Here is a 21,347-nt window from a genome sequence, read left to right as displayed (position 1 = left end):
CTTTGTCTCACCTCTATATCTGGAATTTTTTTTTTTTAAAGCAGGTATGAAAACAAACTAAATATTTCTATATATGTAGTATGTACGAGTGTATTTAGACAGGAAATCCCTGTAAGCATACTTGGCAAATGGATAACTATAATTTTTGCCTTATCTGTAATTTTTACTTGATCGGCATTTCTTTTTCATAATGTATTGCTTGTTTAGTTAAAAATAATGAATTTGTAAAAATAAAGTGTGACTAAAAAATGTCCAAGGATTACTTCAATCATACTTTGAACAGAATAAAATAATTATACGCAGAGCTAATAAAAATTACTTTATGCTTTCCTGAAAAGCAGTTTACTTTTTGTGAGAGCACAAAACATATAATCTCCCCAACTTCTACGTGCAGTGGAGATGTATATTCTAACAAACCTATTAAAGAATCTTTTCCACCAGATGGCTATTACTAATTAAAGTATTACTGGTAGTAATCTATCACGACACTTAATGTGATGGGAAAATATTTTAAATATGAGAAATAATAAAATGGAAACATTTTGAAGTTTTGCAAACACAAATGTCTATTATACATTTTAATTTTTATAATCATTAATAATTTCATAAGACATTTTGTTAAAAGCAAATATCCTCCTTATATGGACCATTCATTTAAACGAATGTGAAGTTTTTGATGCACTTCAGAAAACAAAGCAGTAGGCAATAGGGATGGTAAAGCAGTGCCCAAGCAATCACACAGGCGTGGCCCAACGTCTGAAGTCATAAGGAGTTACTGCTCAAGCGTGGGTTGCCACGTTTGCTGCTGTCGTTCTGAGGATCCAGTTTCATGTATATTCACAATAGTTAAGTTAAATTCTGTAGCAAAGAATAAATCTCCAACCTGGTGAAGTGGTAAGCCTCAACAGACAAAAATCACATTTGAGATGTTAATTTTTAAAAAAATACCAAGCAAAAAAAAGATTACTACTGTGAAGGTTTTTTACTCCTCTAAATGAAGAGCCACACCCCAAAGCAAGGTGAAGCTCTGCAGCTGTGGTGACAACTCAAGTGAAAGAGAGGCTATTCTTAGAAAACAGTCCTGTCTGAATTGCCTAGGTACTGAATATCATTTTCTTTTAAATTTTATTGAGGAATGTTAGGGAACAGTGTGTTTCTCCAGGGCCCATCAGTTCCAAGTTGTTCTTCAATCTAGTTGTGGAGGGTGCAGCTCACTGGCCCATGTGGGAATCGAACCGGCTACCCTGTTGTTCAGAGCTCGCGCTCTAACCATCTGAGCCATCAGCCACCCCAAATATCATTTATTATATTCATTATAATTAGTCTTCATCCTAGTGGGGAGCATAGCACTCTCAGGAGAGCTTTTTCTTTACAAAGGTAAACTCACTCTTCCAGAACACTAAGAGCATTTGAAAGTCTCACTTATGAGTGTATCTGAAAGAACAAGATTAGCTCATAGAATCATAGTTAGTAGGGTCAGAATCAACATTTAAAGATTTTAGTCATGGTGAGAGTAATTAAATTTAAAGGAGAAACTGCCCCAGAAAAAAATGAGTGCTTCTTAAAAAAACCTAAAAACATTTCTACTTTGAAATCCAAAGCATGATTGTTTTGCAATGTTTAATAGATGCCCATAGAGAAAACTGCTTGAATCCAGCAAAAATACTAGATTAAGAGTGTGAAAATCAAGTGCTAATTCACCACAAAGTGTTACCATATACGTATGTATTCTGATATATTTTCAACTTTTTGAGACTCTAAACCTCAAAAAAATGTATGAGTAACTCTAGAGACAATATACAAAGGAACTTTATCAGAAATAGCATAGGATATCTAAAATAAGAACATCACCAGAAGGAATAAGAGTTAGACAGCAGAGAGTATATGTCCAAGATACTTCAATCAATAAACCAAAGATTAAAAGGCATATTAGACAGAAATGTTGTGGTTCCAGATAGTCCCAGAAAGCTCACAGCTCAACAGCTTGTTTGTTCACTTTCCAACTTTAGAGGTGCTTTTAGAGTTCTGAATTACTGCCAGGAGCTAAAAGGTCTCAAGCTGAAAAATGTCAATCCTCAAAAATCTGTATTATTCCAGTCCAGTTAAAATACATATACATGTCTTTAAAAAACAAACAGCCAAACTTAAAACTGCAACTTGTAATCTGAAAAAGATACAGGCGCATCTGCCTTCTTAATGAAACATTTTATATTTCCAGATATAAAAGTACAACACTATAAAGTTACAGTAATTAAAATCTAGTACTACCAACCTCAGAGTAGGCAAATAAAGGAATGAAAAAGAAGAGGAAGCCTAAAAAAAGACTCAAGCATATAAAGTTCTTCCAATTCTTAAATAACCCAGCAATTCCACCATAAATGGGAATTTATATTACAGAAAAACACAAGCAAAGAAAGGCGTGTGACAGAAACAAAAAGCTAGGAAACAAAAAGTCCTCCAAATAGAAGAATGGATAAATTACTGTATATCAACACAGCAGAATATTGCTAAAAAGAATGAGGTAGGAATTATATATAGTGACATGGTGATCAAAACACCTTAGACAACAAGTAATTTGCCACAGTTAAAGTTCAATCTAGTCTTTTAAAAAAGATAGATGGGTACAGCTATATAAAACTATTTGTTAGAAAATACACAGGAAAAAACTGGACAAATATTCACATTAACGTTGGTTGTCCTTGTGGAAAGGGATTGCCACTTTCTAAGTTATACATAATCATAAATATTAAAATGTACAGACTAAAATAATTCTACTTCTTGGAATTTATCCTAAGAAAATAAGACACATGGGAAAATTGGTATTCAATGATATCCAGAGCAGAGGTTTTATAATAAAAAATTGAAAACCATAGGGAGTCATTTAAAGAAATGATGATAAATACACACAATGGAATACTATACATTATTTATCCATTAGCTATGACACTATTAAAATATATTTTCATGAAAAATTCACAATATATTTTAAAGAGGGAGCATAAAGTATTATACATCTGATCTCATTTTTTTATGGGAAAAAAATATGCATTGAGAACCACTGGGAAAGATACATACCAAAATGTTAACAGGCTGGAAGGTGGTTTTTCTTTTAGCTTATCGCACGCATACTCAACAGGGGTAATACTGCCCCCAAGGGGGTAAAAATTAGCTCTTGAGGGGTCCAAAAAAACCCCAACTTAACTCGTTTAGTATATATAGCACAGATTAACATACATCAACAAATATATGTTGTATCTGTGGTATCAAATTTCAGGAGGCGGGCAATTAGGAAAAAATACCTAAACAGGCTGAGGTGGGTGAACAAGTGACGATAAAAAAGGTTGAGAAACGTTGCCTCATTGGTACTTGCTCATTTTTTCAACAATTAAGTTGGTATTACTTGGTTTGAGTAAATATATACATTGAACTAATTAAAGAGGGACATACAATAAAAAGTTAAGACATGCCATTAATTTTCATTATGAAACATAAAGTATTGCATCACAGTCATCTGGGGGGTCACCTGGAGGAGTAAACTGCAGATTCTGTGGCCCCCCTCAGACCTAATAAAATCAGTATTTTTATGGATGGATGAGGCTAGTGCCTTTTATTAAATGTGGCACACTTACATCATCATATCACGCCATGGAAACATAAAGTCCAGACTGATAGGTTTTAATTTAGTCTAAGAAATTTTTAAAATTATATACTAGAGTGGTAAAAATAAAACTAACCTACAGGTCCGGAAATCTAGGAATACCTGCTAAACTCTTCCCTTTCCTTTAAGGAATTTGAGGATTCAAATTTCTTGACAAACAGTCACACACAGCCTATTAGTCATTATCTGTACTAGGCACAAGGCATTGCAAAAAATATAAAATAAGCAATGTTCTTAAATTTTGCCAATAGAATACACTTCAGTTAAATCTGCAAAAACCAGCATTTACCACTGGCTTTCTCAGGGCACCGTTATTCAGTTTTTAATCCTATGATGGAAATTAGACAAGGAGGGAACAAAAGTCACCGTTGGGCAATAATAACCGGGTAGCTGTCAGCTACACTCAATTCACCAGTGAACATACTTAGTGGCACGTCAGTCTTGCAATATGCAAAATTTTGCCTACACCAAATTACAAACCTCCCATGTTAAATACACTGAGTTTAAAACATTAAACCACGAATGCCAGGATTTACTGTCTACATAAATAATGGCATGACCTAAGTGCATCGCTAATAGTCCCACTTAACTAAAAAAGAATACACAGCGTTACTCAAAACAGTGGATGTAAAGCGTGGGGTGTTGCTGCAGTCCCCAGCCACCTTCTACTCCAATTTCTTACAGACATCAATGCCAACTTTTGGTGAGAGTAGTAGTAATGCCAGCAATAATATTTAAGTGCTTTTTGTATGCCAGGCATACTTACTTAATCCGCAAACACGTCTAAGAAATAGGTACTGTTCTTTTTCCACTTTACAGCTGAAAAAACTGAGAAATAAAGAGGTGAAGTAACAGCTGGTAGGCACTACACTCAAATTTTCACCGAGAGTCAGTCCTTCCTGCTGATCACAAATACATTATTCAATGGCTAAATGTTCAAAGTGAGATTTGGCATACCATTTATAGAAATAAGTTTAAATCCTGTAATTAAACAATTATCCATAAAGCAGTATATAAATGAATGTAACTGAGGCAAATCTGAGTTAGAAGAATCAAACAAAAGTCTTTTAAGTCTTCATATATCAATGGTACAATACTTTCCCCATGTTCTCTCATTCCCTGCACCCAAAAAATGGCAACCTAATTTTGCTTGTTTTTGTTTCAAAGTACAGATTTTATCATTACATATAATTCCATTTCAGGAATGCAGTCTGTTTATTAATTCCTTTGTAAAGCCTTTAACTTATTTTATCTACTAAGAATCTTCATCTTTAAAAGTTTTAAATTTCATCTATAATGAATTCATTTTAGAAACTTCCATTTTCTAATTATAAAATATATGAAGAATGTATAGAGTTTGGAAGATCAAAATAATATCACCTGTAATCGCAACTGACAATAACTCTTTTGGTGTTTCCTTTTAGCCTATGTGAATAGACATTTTGTAAAACTAAAAACTGAAACCATACTATGAAAACATTGGTAATCCGCCTTTTCTCCCTTAACAACAGAGCACTTTTTAAAAATATGCCGACAAATGCAATTTTATACCTGATTTTCTACAAAACACTTTGGACTAAAAAAAAAAAAAATTTGTTATACTGTAAAAATTAACCACGAAGTGGAGAAGGGATGGTGGGTCCTTCATCTGAAGAATTCTCTTTTACAAGTATGGGTGGGTCCTTCATCTGAAGAATTCTCTTTTACAAGTATGTTTTTAAAAACTCATTTGAAAATTTTCCTGATTTGAAGGCATTTTCTTTGCACTAAAAAATCTGACATGTCCATTTTCAGCATGTCAATGCACAGAAGACATTAAACACATGGTTGTGGAAGTGTTATGGTTGCAAAAGATCAAAACTGTGACAATTCCCTGTAGACAGCAAGCTCAGCTCAGTACACTTGAACCGAAGCAGAGCCAGTGGATACCACCACAAAGTGATGATTCTTTATTTCCAGTATCTAAGGCCTATTGCTTACATCCACAGCAAGCAGATGACACTGAGTGGTGACACAAACTCAAGCTTGTTCTATCGATGACAGCAGTCCAAGTCTAAAGCATAATAAGAATAGAATAACTACAGCATCTGAAATCCTCCAACCCATGGTTTCAACTGCTGATTTTGGTTGGTTCTTAAATTATAATGCTATCATATTCCCAAGTAAAAATTATGACATTTGAGTAGGAGTGAGAAATTACTAAACATTTATAATTCAAAGGGATGTTTTACAATCAAGTTTGTCCGAAGTGTGCTATTCAATATTCAAAAGCCACAGGAACTTTTTAAAAAAACAGTATAACAGTTGACTAATTTTGAGTTACTTAAGTTCCAGACTTATAAGGATGTTTAAAAGAAACACCATCAAAATAACTTAATATCTGAAAATCTAAACAAACAAAGATGGGTCTGAGAGAAAGATTCACCTTCCAAACTCACTTGCCCATGGTTTTTCTTAAGTTAATCTGATATTCTTAAATAATTAAATTTACTAAAGTTACACTCACATCAATTTTTAGATATACACATCTGTAGGGCAAATTGATACTTATACTTTATATGCAAAACAAATTTCTGAAGCATGAAAATTTCATACTAAACCAATTATACAATTAGAATGGAGAGCAGTGGGATACAACAGTACACCAGTCTAAAAGCTGTCATATAGAAATCTATAAAAAAAAACACACCACACAAACAAACCCCACAAAAAACAAAAAGAGCACTTTGAGGATACCAAGAACCAAAATATCACAGTTATCTTTTATAAACCAGTCATAGTATAGCCTTAGTCTCAGACATCTAGAAATAAAATTTTAAATATGTTCCTTCACAAAACCACCCTCTTCATTCTCAGCATATTGTACTTACAACTCAAACCAACAAGACTGACCCACAGTTCATGAAGAAGTGAAAATGCCATGAAAAGGTGACATTCGTCACATTCTCTCTGAAGGTCCCTGTAGTCCCACATGTAACCTAAACTGTTCTTTCTTCATGTTCTACATTATCTCCTCACAGCCTTCAGTCCATCAATTTCATTTCTCTTTTTGTGAAGTCTTTTCCAGTCAAGCACAGCAAGTTCCATGTGTAAATCCCGTTATCATAATCCCTTCCTTTTCGCAACCTTCTACTAAAACAGTTTCTTTAAAACTCTCAATTATCTACACCTACTTTCATCCCTTAGGTATTCATTCCTATTTGGTAATCATCTGAAAGAACTCTAAACGTAAATGTATTAGATGTTAACTCACCTGAAGGATTAGAAGCTGTAAAATATGCAGTTTAGAGATCTTATACTATTAGTCTGCCTGGTTATTAACATCAGTTGTGAAGAAATTTACCACATTATGTATTTTTAACCCTACTATTATATTAAATGAATTATCAGTTCCTATTTCTGAACCACACACTTTGTTGTACTAAATATAGCGAGCAGAAACACACGCCCCCACACAACTGAAACAGAGATTAGATGGACACCTAGTGTTGGCTACTTAATTATTTCAACTGGTGTTTGACCATCGCATTTCAGAAAACTACAGTAAGTTTTTAACACATTAAAAATATTATATACAAACAGAACCAAAAGATAATACAGTGAATGTGAATACGAGGGTTTAAAGCAGATTTTTCTTAAAAAAAGCTGAAAACATTACAGACTACTCAGACAGCTAAAATTTCAGTGAAAATTACAGTTTCCATGTTTCTGGTTTTTATTCCCTCTTCAGGATTTTTACTGTGTGATTTATTTTAAGTAACTTAAACCTCATGGGGGAGGAAGGCGTTTTGTACAGAAAAAAGATAGGTGAAGTCATTCATTTCTGAAGAACTTTCTAGACTCATCTGGAAGAAAAATAGTGTGTTGTACCAGAGAAAGGATTATAGTGATAGAGGCAGTCTCCTGCCATTCACCTACTGACAATCATTCATTCGTTCATGTTTGCATGTAGCAAAATGCAAATATTTACTGATCACCTATTTTATACTTTCTACTGCAATAGTCCCTGTTTCTGGTAGTTTCCTGTCAGCATTATTCTGTAATTAGTTTTTTTGAATTTTCATAAATTATATTGTTAAAGACTTTGAGTTTCATCATCTGTAAAAAATGGGCAATATTTATTTTGCAGATTTGCTGTGTGGATTAAATGAGATGCAAGGGCTTTACCTTCAAGAAAGTAATAGTCCCCCTCTCCCAGTAGGCCCCTCTAGAGATTAGGACATTTATCAGTGGTTCTCAACTTTACTATGAAAAACTTCTATTCTCCATGGATTCCATGTCTTTAAAGATTTTTATCTACCAACTGCACTGACATTTTATTAATCAGATAAGTAATGGCTAATTAGAACTCTCTAATTGACAAAAGACATGAAAACTAATGAATAGTTAGGTTCTTGAGGTGTAGGCACAATTTTTATTGCATTAACAGCTTGCAAATCACCACAATGTTTGACAATGATTTGTGATAATTAGTCGTAAAGAGTTTGAGACATTATGTAATTATTGGTCAAAGCGAAGATACATGATATTTCACCTGTATAAATCTATTGATAGCAAATACACTTTTCATTAGGCTGTTTGCAATACTAAAAATAATTCACTAACTCAGCAGACCCCTGAGAAAAACATAATTCCCTGTTTCCCCAAAAATAAGACCTAACCAGATAATTAGCTCTAATGCGTCTTTTGGAGTAAAAATTAATATAAGACCCGGTATTACATTACATTTATATTATATTATATTATATTATATTATATTATACCCGGTCTTACATTATAAAATAAGACCGGGTCTTATATTAATTTTTGCTGCAGAAGACGCATTAGAGCTGATGGTCCGACTAGGCCTTATTTTTGGGGAAACACGGTTTGTGTACCATAAGTTAGTAATTTTCTATGTCTAGAGAAACTACTGATTACCCACAGATGTGTTTCAAGCCCTGTATCATTAGTAACACCATCTTCAAAGTTACACATATTTAACCATAAAGATAGGTAGTGACATCCGATGTCCACCCATTGTATTTCTAAGAAGAAAATCCAAATCCTTCACCACTGACTTAAGTGATTTGTCCCTTGCCAACCTCACCTTCCAGTCTCTTTTCAGCTTAGCGCGATGGCCTTCTCAGACATGACTAGCTGCTTCCCACTGTGGGGCTTGTGAACCAACTGGGCCCTCTGGCCTGGTTCACTCTTCTTGCAGATGGTCACGTCTGGCTTTTTGTCACTCAGGTCTCAGATTAAATACCGTCATCTCAGGGAGCTTTTCCTCAACACTCAATCTAGACCCTGCTATCACTCTCTATCATTTCATCCCGTTATTCCTTCTGCATGGCATTTGTGACCTCTGAAATTATTTTGTTCACTATTTGTTTCTTTCCACCACCACCAAACCACATTGGTATAAAGAGTGCCATAAGAGCAAGTCTTATGAACTATTCCATCTCCAGGTCCTGGAATAGTACCAGGCACCCAACAATCAATAAATATTTGCTGGGTGGATTAACTAGCCAAACTTTCCAGATTATTTTGGGGACGGATTCTGATTTTAGTCAAGAACTTACGTTTAGCATTCAAAATTGCTGATTTAAAAGGATTAAGGAAAAAATGCTCTTTTGATAAAAAGAGTAAGAAAAATGTACACTATATTTTACCAATGGACTTTATGTTCTTTTATTTTAATCCTTTGGGATAGAACATGAAAGTCTATTCATGTTTCACACACTTCCTATGTCATCTCATGTAAAAATTGAGTGAATTTTTTTAAATTTCAGCTTGAGGTATAATTAACATAAAATTGTAATTTTTAAAATAATTATATAATAATTTATCATAATTTTTAAGTAATTTCCTATAATAGTATATCATGAGCTGCAAGCCACTCAGTCTAATAACGCATTTTTCCTGCCAAGATGAAAGCAGGCTTCTAAGAATGGAAGACATACATACTGGGGAAGCCATGGCTGCCATCACAGTGACAGTACCAGACAGGGCCAAACCAGGGAAGATCCCGTTCTCAGCTATGGTTGGGGAAGACGCGGAAAGGGTAAGAGTCCTCAATCCTAGGAGAATGGCTATAGTTCTGATTTCTGTTGATAAACACAAATACCTTTGAACCAATTCAAAACAGACTCAACTGGAATCTTAGAGTTTGCAACATTAAATGACTGTTTTGAATATCTGAAGTCTCTTTAGTAAACAAAGTATTGTTCAGTTACCAGATTTGGGCTTTTGTAGTTTCACATAAGAAAAAGATGGTACTTTGTAAAAAGTAACACATACACAATCACTAATACTATGTGTTGCGTTTGCTTATTACAGTCATGCCCTGCTTTACAGTGGGAATATATTCTGAGAAATGCATTATTTGGCGATTTCATCTTTGTGTGAACGTCAGAGTGCACTTACACAAACCCAGAGGGTACAGCCTATTGCTCCTAGACGACAAACCTGTACAGCATGTTACTGCACTGAATACTGCAGGTAATTTAACACAATGGTAAGTATTCGTGTATCTAATCATAGAATGGGTACAGTAAAAAAACAGTACAAAAGAAAAAATGGCACACTTGTATAAGGCACTTATGAACAGAGGTCACAGGACTGAGAGTTGCTCTGGGCGAGTCAGTGAGGGAGGGGTGAGTGCATGTGAAGGACAGGACTGCACTACTGTAGATTTTATAAACACTGTACACTGGGGCTACACTGAATTTAAAAACAACACAAGATTAAATCAAGCATGACACACAGTGATGCAATCAAAAGACACAGCAAACACGAGGTACATGAGGCTTCTGCTGGCGTAATCTGGCATATTGTTTTATAGCAAATCTTTTTTTACTAAGTAGAAAGGGTACACTAAATTAACGATAAAAAGTATAGTACAGTAAATACATACATAGAACCACTAACATAGTCATTTATTATCATTATCAAGTAGTATGTATTGTACATAATGTACGTGCTATACTTTTGTGTGACTGGCGGCACGGCGGGTTTGCGTACACCAGCATCATCACAAACACGTGAGGAATGCATTTCGATATGACTGTCAGTAGGAAAAAGGAATTTCGCAGCTCCATTATAATCTTATGGGACCAGCATCGTATATGCGGTCCGTCACTGACAGAAATGTTATGTGGCACGTGACTGTAATTTTAAAATATTTTCAAGGGTACTTTTAAAAGGAAGAGAGTTGAATAAAAATCAACAATAAGGACTTTATTTCTGAGTTTAGAAAATATCTGAAAACTAAAAGAAACATTTAGAAAGGTATAACAACTCAGTGTTTTAAAAAATGCAAACACCTTGAAAGTATCACAAGCCTGTATTTATTTTTTTTAAATTGGAGGTTTGCTTTTTTTCTCAACTGGTAATACTATAGGAAGACAGCTAGCAGATAATTCAGTCATGTGAGTTTACTTGGCCACTCAAAAAGAAATATTAATATCAACCTTTAGGCTAACTTCCTTAATGTGTTATTTAGCCAAGTGGAAAGTGCCATTAGCGTAGAGGTAGACCAGGTACCAGCATGACTAAGAACGGCATTTGCAAACTTTTTTTTTTAATTAAGAAATTAAGAGGGAAGGGAGAGAAGTACTAAAATATTTTTTCTAAATATCAGATACTCAATTTCCTAGTTTTCATTGTTCCACAATTCACTGCCCTCAACATTCTAAGCTGCTTAACAAACACGAAGTCTATACTTCACTTTTCATTCATTATTTCTACTCACGTAACTGATGTTCCTAAAGTCCAGTCACATTTACAAATCCTGGAAAGACCACACGCAAAGAATTTCACCTTATGTTGAAATATTTTAAGATAATACATTCCAGAAATTCAATGTCTAAACATGAGGATTCCCTGTTAACTAAGAACTCAAACACTAAATAAATGAAATATCTGAGACTATAAATTTGTCAAAGGAATAGCATCAACATATGCTTTTCACTAGTGAACAGGAATCTTTTACCTTCCAAGTTCTTAAAAAAGGTAGCAACAACCACACTGTACTGAGTCCTACGGTGTCTTATTTTGGAGGTTGCCTAACTCCAAGTAACCTATCTCTTAGATTCAGATGTTTTCTTTTGAATTCCTCTGCAAACTGGCTACACTTAAAGATCCAGAGATCTTCACAACAGTGACTCTCTGCAACTTCCCCCTCATTTTCCTTTAAATGCTCATATCTTACCTGTGCTATTAAAAACAGCCTCCCTGTCTTTCTTCCTCAATTCATTCAGTACTCGGTAGCCAGATTCATCTTCCAAAAGATGGAGTCATTTTCCTCATTATCGGAACTTCTTACACTCCTGAATAAAGTCTATACTTCTCAGCCTAGCATCCAAATTCTAGCCTCAATCTACGTTTGTGGCCTTATCACCATATTTGCTAATGACACAATCCTAGGCTTCTGTCAAATCAGTCTCCTGTCCTCCAGCAGCTTGTCCTGAACTTTCTATATCGGCTCATGCCATTCCTACCACAAAGAATGTCTACCACTCCCTTCCAGCTGCCATTGCTCACGGCCATTTTGCATCTCTGCATTTAATCACGTAAGCAAGGCCACACAAATGACATCTCCTGCCCCTCCCACCCAAATGGGCAAAAAGCAAAAAACCCACCCAAATTTAATAACAATAGCTAGCTTTTATTAAATGGCTTCTATGCGCCAACCAGTCTTACACAGTATTTCAAATCCTCTCAACAATCCTATGAAGTAGGTATTATCTCTTTTTAAAGATGAGAAAGCCAAAGTTCAGAAACATCAAATCATATATTTAGTAAGTTACCTCGAATTATACACTGAGTTGCTTCAAATCATGTACTTAGTGGCAAGGCAAGGATTTGAACCCAGGCTGCCTACCTCCAGAGCCATTACTCTAAACACTTAAGTGTTTATTTTTTAGTCAGAACCACGTGACTACCCCTTTCAATCTATCTGAAGAAATTTAGCCTTACATCATATTTCTTACTACATGCTATAAAATAAGCTTTCTCGTGTTTGTCATTTTAGTAAAGGGAGACATTAAAATGCTATTTCTTTCCAATAAAAGAACAACGTGCAAATTGTAACTTCAAGCAGTATCTTTTTATGTCACATGGATTACTTTTACCTGAAATATTTTCAAAGAAATTCATTCTAACCAACTTTTTCAAAGATGACTGCAAATTACTAATGACGGTTTTACAGATTATTAATAACGTAAGGATTTTGTGATTACCACCCAGGAATTGTAAAAGATATCTATCAAATTGGCAAAGATTGTAAAAACTGACCTACTCAATGCCATTGAAGGTGCAGTGAGACACACATTCTTATACACAGGATAACCACCCTCTGATCCAGTTATCCCACTTCTGAGAATCTACCCTAAAGAAAGGAAAAAAAAAAAGAGATGTAATCAAAGATAAGTGTATTAAAAGGTTTGCCCCGGTGTTATTTAAAATAGTAATATTATAAAGAATCAACCTAAAAAGTCCCACACTAGGTAGGACTAGGTAGGAGACCGGTATCTTGTTCAGAGAAAAAAAAGTAGAAGTAAAATAGTCTACGTAAAAGTATAATTCCAATTTTTTTAGAAATTAAAAAATCTGTACATACAAGGACAGAACTAGAAAAATGTACATTAAAATGTTACTCATAATTATCTCTGGGTGACACGTTTATGGGTGCTTTTCAATATTTCTTTACATTTGTGTTCTTTTCCAAATTTGTCACAATGGAACATGAATTACTTTAAACAGGAAAAAATGTTTAAGCAGTTTTAAGCACTGAAAATGATCCGGAACCTAACAAGGGCATATTACTTGAAATAGAAACTACATTTCCTAGTGCGAAGAAGATGTCAAACTTCTTTTGTTTCCAGCTTCTATTACGCTCCCATTTACTTTTAGATTGTATAAAGAATGCCATCCAAAACGCAGTAGTGTTCATGAAATTGCATTAAGGCTCACTAACTAAAAGTCAGCCAATACTCCAACAGAAAGCACCACAGTTGAACTCTTTTACTGTGTTTATTGAAAATAATAAACATCCAATTAATCCTAACTCAAAACATGCAAAAATGGCAAAATCAGAAAAACTATTCTCATTTTGCAAATTAAGTAAATGTACTTTTGTTGCCTTTTAAGTACATCACAGTTAGGTCTGGGGAGGGGGGACTTGGGGGACTTGAAAATAAAGCAGGCAAGCTACCAACATTCACTAAAAATACACAGTGATGTGTTTTATCTATATGCACATTTCTATTCTAGTGGAATAGTTAACTTTAACGGCACAGGATGATTTTAATCAGTGTAGAAAAAATATTAAGCTGTACTAAAAAAACACAAACTTCTCACATTAAACATAGAATTTAAATTGCTAGCTGAACAAGAAAATAAATTTCCCCACAATGTGACATATATACAGAAAAGCAACTTGAAAAACAAAAAGTCTTGGACTGAAGTTAATAGGCAGCAAACAATTCTTATTTCGCTGTATTTTAAACAACTGGGAAACTGATAAAATACCAAAAAGCTGTTAGAAAATAAGGCCACAGAAACAGTTGATAAGCAACTAAGAGAGAATTTAAAATATTTTACTTAGACATTAATATCATTCTATTTTTATTCTACCATGAAAATACAACATTTATTTATAAAACATATGTCAGGTTCTGGCAAAGAAAATAAATTAGTAGCTTATAAATTCCTTAAATAGAAGCTTCCATCAAAGAGCCTAATATTGGGTCACTCAAACATCTGTTCAATGACTGAATCTGAAATTTACTAATGAAATTATGCAACGTTTTCACAAGCATACAATGGAATTTAAAAAGTGTTTCAAAAGACATCAATGATTTAGACTAGATACTGAAAACTACATAAAATCGAAAGATGAGTGTTAAATTTCAACTGTTAAAATCATTAAGTCATGGTTACTTGTTTAATGTTCTATAATACTTCTCTAGAACAAAATGATTCTATTTATAAATGAATTTAAAAATATCACTGAAAATACAGTGAATGAATTTTCTCTCTGTGTTACACATCTGACAAATCTGAAATGTTCAGTCTGCAATAAGGGAGAATTTCCTACTACTACTAATTTAGAATCTTACAAGCTGCATTTGGGATTTGTCCAAAAAAAGCAGTTGTAGCCAGTTCTTTGTGCCTCTATTACTTTACACTTTTGTAGTTGATAACTAAACCATAGTTCTATCCTTAGCAAAGTTATTTTTTTACAACCAGAATAATACAATATAGCACAGCAAACAACCATGATTGCAAACAACCATGATTGTTATAGGTATATATACTCGTGAGTTCAACCTAAGGCAGTTCAAGTTTTAATTAATCCAACAAAGTATTTTATCAGATATAAGGTGTAGTTTGGCATTTCCTATTCTTATGAAATATCACCTAATTTAAATGTATTCTAGAACCAAACATGGACTACACATTTAATTCCAAATTTGGTTAACTTTACCATTCCACACTTTGAACCACTCTCTTTCAATGTGAAGTAATAAATAGGCTAAAGATAGGAATCTGTATCTGGGAAAACTGTATATGCAAAGAAATTTTCCTCCAGATTTATCTACTTAAATTTATACATCTTAAATAAATAAGTCATTGGTACAAAAAAGCCATTAAATTGTCTAATGATTCAAGTTAATTTCATAGAACATATTAAATCCTCCATGTATATATCATGCACTTATGAAAATTATATGAGAAGGATTTTTAGACCACTTATAAAAAGATGTACAATATTTCTTGTCTCAACTTCACCTTAATCATCATACATAATTTCCTTTTTTTTATTGGTGCACGCGAGTACCTTCTACTTCTAAAAGGCCTATTTTCAAGCAGAAATGAGAGCATGGCATAGTTCTCTGTTGAACTGCTTTATTGATCAGAATACCATGATAAACTAAGCTTACAAGTTCAATACTTACTTGGATCATTTAACTTTGAAACAAACTGCCCTCTTAACCAGTCATCTCAAAACTGTGTGAAGGGTATTGGAGAGATTATGTGAACCATTCAGTGCAAACCCATAACCAATATTACAAAAATTCAAAACGTGAATGGGCCAATATTATCTCTGTGCATGAAAAGACTGAAAAGCACAGTAAAAACTACTCTGCTTTCATCCACAAAAAAGGAAAAAATTTCATCCACAAAAAAGGAAAAATTGGATGCTTCACCTACCTCAGTAACATATGCAAGCCTAAGTATATTTGTTTAACACTAATCTTTTCCATGTGATTGGCATTAACTCAGGCAACACACATGATATCAGAATGAGCAGAAAATATTTGGAAATATGCCGTAACTCTTTTTTAAATTTATAAGTTTAATTTGAAAAGGAACATTAAGAGGAAATTTGTATTCACAATTTTAAACTCACCACAACATTATGATATAAATGCTTTATATGAGATATTTTTATGGAATTTCTAAAATAGGAGAATTTTAGAACTGGAAGCTTAGAGGTTATCTGAGGTTCAATGAACATTCGCTGGGTCCCTAGCATGTACCAGACACAGTGCTAGGTGCTTGCAGGTAACTCCATTAGTTCAACCACTCACTTCACAGATATTGGAGTTCCTTGCTCATGCCAAATCAAGCCAGCTAGATTTCACAACCAGAAATGCTGAGCAATGCCTTCACAGTGGTATAATTTCTATCAAAACAGACTGGTATCATCCTCCCTTAAAAAAATAAATAAAATTTCAAAGATGCAATGCTGACCTTATTTAACAGAAACAATACTCTCTGTTTTGAATAACTATAAAGAATTACAACAATTTAAAAATTCAACTGTGAGAGTCCTCAACTGAGTACCAGGTTGCATAATTTATTGCAAAGACCAAACCATGGGGCTGTCACAGTTGTAAAATTCTAAAGACATACAAACAAATTACAGATACCATTAAAAAAAATCCCTTTGTAAGGTGGAAAAAAAAGGAATTCTCAGTATGAAAAATTAAATGCTGGCCGGCCCAGTGGCTTAGATGGTTGGAGGGCTGAGCTCCTAATGCTGAGGCCGCCGGTTCGATTCCCACCAGGGCCATTGAGCTGCGCCCTCTACAGCTAAGATTGTGAACAACAGCTCTCCCTGGAGCTGGGCTGCTGTGAGCTGCTGTGGGCTACCGAGTAATGCCATGAGCAGCTGGTGGACAGAGTGAGTGGCCGGCAGGCAGCGTGAGAGGCTGGCAGCCATCATGAGCTGCCCTGGGCTACCATGAGCTGCTGTGAGCGGCCGACCGACAACTGGCAACCGGCTGCCTCAGCCGGGGCGAGCGCAAGGCTCATAATACCAGCGTGGGCCAGGGAGCTGTGTCCTACACAACTAGACTGAGAAACAACGGCTTGAACTGGAGTGGGGGTGGGGGTGGAAGGGGAAAAAAGGAAAAACTAAATGCTTGATTGGAATGCTGATTTTATATAAAAGATCATCAATCACATACTAACAAAGTTCATGGGTTAACAGTGAACACTGGCAAGAAGAAATTTAACTATTAGATTACAAAATAAACAGAATGTAAAACTCCCTGAGGGTAGAGACGCTAATTCATTTCTCTATCCCCCCAAAATTAAATGATGAAGAGAGGTGAGCTAATAATACACAAACTCCAAATACGAGCTATTAGAAAATTAAACCCAACAATCTAAAAGATCTCTTTTTATAACTCAAAATTTTAAAGTATTAAATGATAATACTCAATGAAAGTGACATTACCATGAAACTTCAGATCAACAACTGTGGCGATCACTTTAATAAGTACAACCCACTCTCTGAAGGATTCACAGATACACCAAGAACACAAAGACATTCACATACTTTGATTCAGCAGTCCTTCTGGAAATCAACCCTCAGGAAATATTCCAAAAAGAGAAAATGTTGCATATACAAAAATGTTCATTTCATTGTTATTTTAATGGGGGGGAGGAAGCTACTTCTATGCCCAACAGCAGGTAGATGGACTGTTTTGCAACCGCTGAAAAAGATTTAAAATGAAGATTAACCTCCTCATTGGTCTTCCTGCTTCCTCCACTCTTGCTCCCCGTGCCCCAAGTTGATTTCCACACAACAGCCAGGATGATTCTCACAAACTTCAGTGAGAACAGGTCTCCCTTCGGTTCAAAACCATCTCATTCAAAGTAAAACCCAAACTTCTTTCCAAGGACTTACGGTGTGGCCCCAGCTAATTCTCTAACGTCAAACTCTCTTGGTGGCCCTCTTGCTTACTGGCCTCCCAGCTGTCCTAAAAAGACCAAGTACACTGAGGTGCCTTTGCACTTGTTCTCTTTGCCTGTAACCTTTTCCCCCCAGAGAACACACATCTCCTCACTTCCTTCAGGTCTGTACTCCAGTCTCATGTCTTCCCTGCCTACCCGTCCCTGCTACTGATTCTCTAACTTACTTTACTCCCCTGCATAGCTCTTAGCATCTGACATACCCTATATTTATTTGGATATGGCCCGTCTCTCCTGATTAGAATATAAACTCTATCACAGTAAGGACTTTGTTTTATTCCAATAGGCATTCAAAAAGCACTTGTTAAATTAACATTGAATGTCGATACAATAATTATTAACTACATGAAAAACCATGCATATGAAAAGCTTGGAAGAGAACAGGAAAACAGGTTTGATTTGTGAACATTTTCAAGTGCTGTTGATATTGCTCAGAAGTATGTACAATAAAAATCGTAAGTCAGTCGTGATTAAGATTTTAGGCTGCCAAAAGCAACTATAACAGTCCTATTTCTTTTGAAGCCATTCTGAACTGTTACTGACTGGTAATAGTTACTAATGAGAACTTTTCCCCATAAAATTGTAATAACAATCACTCTTAAATCGTGTTCCCAAAGACCGAAAGTTTAATCTGTAAGTGTAAACACTGTCATTCCTGAGACCACACAGAAAATGAACAAAGGCTTTTCAACAGTTTTAACATGGAAATGAATAATCAGGGATTCCAGTTTACCTTCCAGACAGGTAACCATGGTTGGTTCAGAGGGCCCCCGAAATGGGAACATTTTGTACATAAATGCCTATTACTTTTTTTCCTGCGGAGAGCGTTTATATATTTCACCACATTCTCAAAGGTATCAGTGGCCTAAAAAGGTCAAGCGTTACTATTTCACATTTTGGAAGTGAAATGCAATATTCAAATGGAAGCTACCTCTCAAAAGGATAGAAGATACATACTAATACTTAGACACATCTTTGTAATCATTCAAGAAATACCCAACAAATGTCTACCACACAGCAGGCACCTACAATCCTCCACACCTTACCGAGGAAACAAGATACACTGAAACACCAGACTAAAAAAAGAATTTCAACCAACGCAAATGTAACTTCAAAACAGAAAGTGTTACAGGCGATCACAATAAAGACACAAAGGAGCTGGGGGCCGGATTATGTCAAAAATCTGGCAGATATCAATGACATCAAAAGAAAAGAAACACTACACATACACATGCCCACCCCCACACACTGACAGGAAACCAAAAGTAAGTTTCCAAATCCTGTTTCCAGCAGCATCCCTTCTGAGACTGCCCTTCAACATGCTTTTGAAGGTAGGAGTCCCACATTAAAACCGTGAGCCGGTACGTTACTCTTACTGTGATAAAAACAGAAAGAATCATCCTCCCACACCCAGAAAGCAGAAAACCGTGGCCACCTGTAAGGCGGTGGCCCATTAACCTCCTGCCCTCTTACTATTCCCTTTCATTTCCTACACCCTCCTCCCTTCAAAGCACTGACAAAATGATCTTCCCTCCCGAAAAGACATGCAACTGCTCGACGCCACTTCTTTTTCCCAGCGGTCCTCTAAACTCGGGTGCTTAGCCCCGGGAGGAGATTCCATTTCTTTTAGGCAGGAGGGTCTCCCCTTCATCTTTTCCCCAGAGCAGTCAATTAATTACACAATTCAGCTTAAGACACCGTCCCTTAACTTCCTGAGTAAAAAGGGCAAGCGACACTCCTCCCAGCCCCAGTTCGGAGGAAGACACGAACCCCACGGACCGTGTCCCCTAACGAAATTCAGGGAAGCAGAGACGCAAGAAAAGCAACGCCGGAAAGGCGAACACATGGCCTGCTGCGGAAGACATGGGGGCCAGGAGGGCGGGAAAGGGGCTGCGAGGTGGCGTGGGATGGAGAAATGTCAGCCGTGCGCGCTCGGGGGATAAAGGAAGGCGACGGCGACCCCGGACCCGGACAGAAGTGACCAGAGACGGGGCAACGCTCCAGGCTCCCCGCGAGGCCGAGCAGGGAGGACAGAAAAGACACCCATCCCTGCAGCCGCCTTTCCTCGTGTCCCCCAAAGGGACAGCTGGGTTCGAAGGAAGCTGTGACCCGGGTGTGGGGACACGCGAGCAGCGAGGAGAGGCAGCGGCGTCCCACCGTCCACACCTCCCGGGGGGCGAGGCGCGAGGGCACTGTGTCCGGAGAGATGGCGAAGGAAGCGGGCTCGTGCCATGACACCTCCGGGAGTCGGAGGGTGGGGGACACAATGTCCTCTTTCTCTCCCACACCCGGCCCGGGCCCCTCCCGGCCGTCTCCCGCAGGCCCAGCCACTGCCGACCGGCTCAGCCCGCGGGCGTGGTTGGCTTCGGCCCTGGCGGCTGCGGCCGGGCCTCCCCGAGCCCCGGCCCCTCCCGCCCGCCAGGCCCCCGGGCCGCCGCCCCGGACACCGAGGGAACGCGGCGGAGGAAGGGGGAGCCGGGGGACTGACCGGCGACAGGAGCCGCCTCAGCCCCGGCTCGGCCGACCCGCGCCCCCCGCTCCCTCTGGGGCCGGCCCCGGCTCCCCGCCCCTCACTCACCCCCCCGGTCCGGCGCCTCCTCCACCTCCTCCTCCTCCTCCTCCCTCCTCTCGGCCGTGGCTCCTGCTCCGGCTCTGCGCGGCGACGGCGGCAGCGGCCTCGAGAGCGGTGGCGGCGGCGGCGCCTCCAGAACGCGCACGCACGCAGCACGCAGGCCCCGCCCCCTAGCTCCTCCCCGCCCCTCCGAGTCGAGGTCCGCAAGGTTTCGGCCCCGCCTTCCTCGCGGTGTTCCGGAGTCCGCTTAAAGGGGCCGCGCAGGAAGGGGTGGGGAGAGCAAAGAACGACGGTGGAGGTGCGGGGAGTTCCGGCTCTGCGAAGGATGGGATGGGGCCGGAAGTGAACCGAGGAAGGGTCCGAGGGTTCAGGAGAAATGAAATCTTGAAGGGATTGCAACCATTCGACAAGTACTAACTGAACACCTAGTAGGTGCCAGGCACTGTTCTAGGCGCAAGGGACAAAGCCATAGGCAAGCAAGGGCCATCGTGGAGCTTGAGAGTTCTAGTGGGGTGAGAGAGAGGAGACAAGTAAACAGAAATTTCAAGTGGTGGTAAGTGGTGTGCAGAAAAATAAAGCCGGGAGTGGGGTGACTTTATAGCCAACCAGATGTTGCCCCTCAGAGGAGACCTGTGAGCACATACGTGTATGATATAAAGGAATGAGCCTAGCAAATACCTGGGTGGGGGTGGGACAGCCTTTCCAAGCTGAAAGAAAATCAGCCATAAGCTCAGAGGTGGGAATATGCCTGGCATGTTGCAGGAACAGCTAAAGGCCAGTATCGCTCAGAGGAGCCAACTGGCCAGACAGCAATAGTAGTTAGGCTGAGGTGGGGAAGTGGCCAGATCCTCCTGAGCCTTATGG

General features: G+C 37.7%; 1 protein-coding gene across 5 annotated transcripts in view; it reads right to left on the bottom strand.

Moving 5' to 3' along the window:
• RAP1A (RAP1A, member of RAS oncogene family) overlaps positions 1–20,508 on the bottom strand; it is a 71,156-nt gene extending 50,648 nt beyond the window's left edge. For 2 of the 5 annotated variants that reach the window (XM_033092986.1, XM_033092984.1), the window contains exon 1: positions 20,490–20,508. Coding sequence is in view for 2 of the 5 variants with exons in the window: in XM_033092987.1 (XP_032948878.1) it covers positions 12,938–12,951 (14 nt within the window). In the remaining 3 variants the exon portion in view is untranslated. Of the gene's footprint in view, positions 1–12,937; positions 13,027–17,680; positions 17,704–20,489 lie in introns of those variants that run through there. The other 3 variants (XM_033092988.1, XM_033092985.1, XM_033092987.1) reach the window with 3 other exon arrangements.
• Between the last annotated feature and the right edge of the window lie 839 nt (positions 20,509–21,347).

The sequence above is a fragment of the Rhinolophus ferrumequinum genome, chromosome 22 (assembly GCF_004115265.2).
Source record: "Rhinolophus ferrumequinum isolate MPI-CBG mRhiFer1 chromosome 22, mRhiFer1_v1.p, whole genome shotgun sequence".
Lineage (NCBI taxonomy): Eukaryota > Metazoa > Chordata > Mammalia > Chiroptera > Rhinolophidae > Rhinolophus > Rhinolophus ferrumequinum.
Note: the sequence above shows the minus strand (reverse complement) of the source record. Positions and strands in the feature narration are given on the sequence as shown.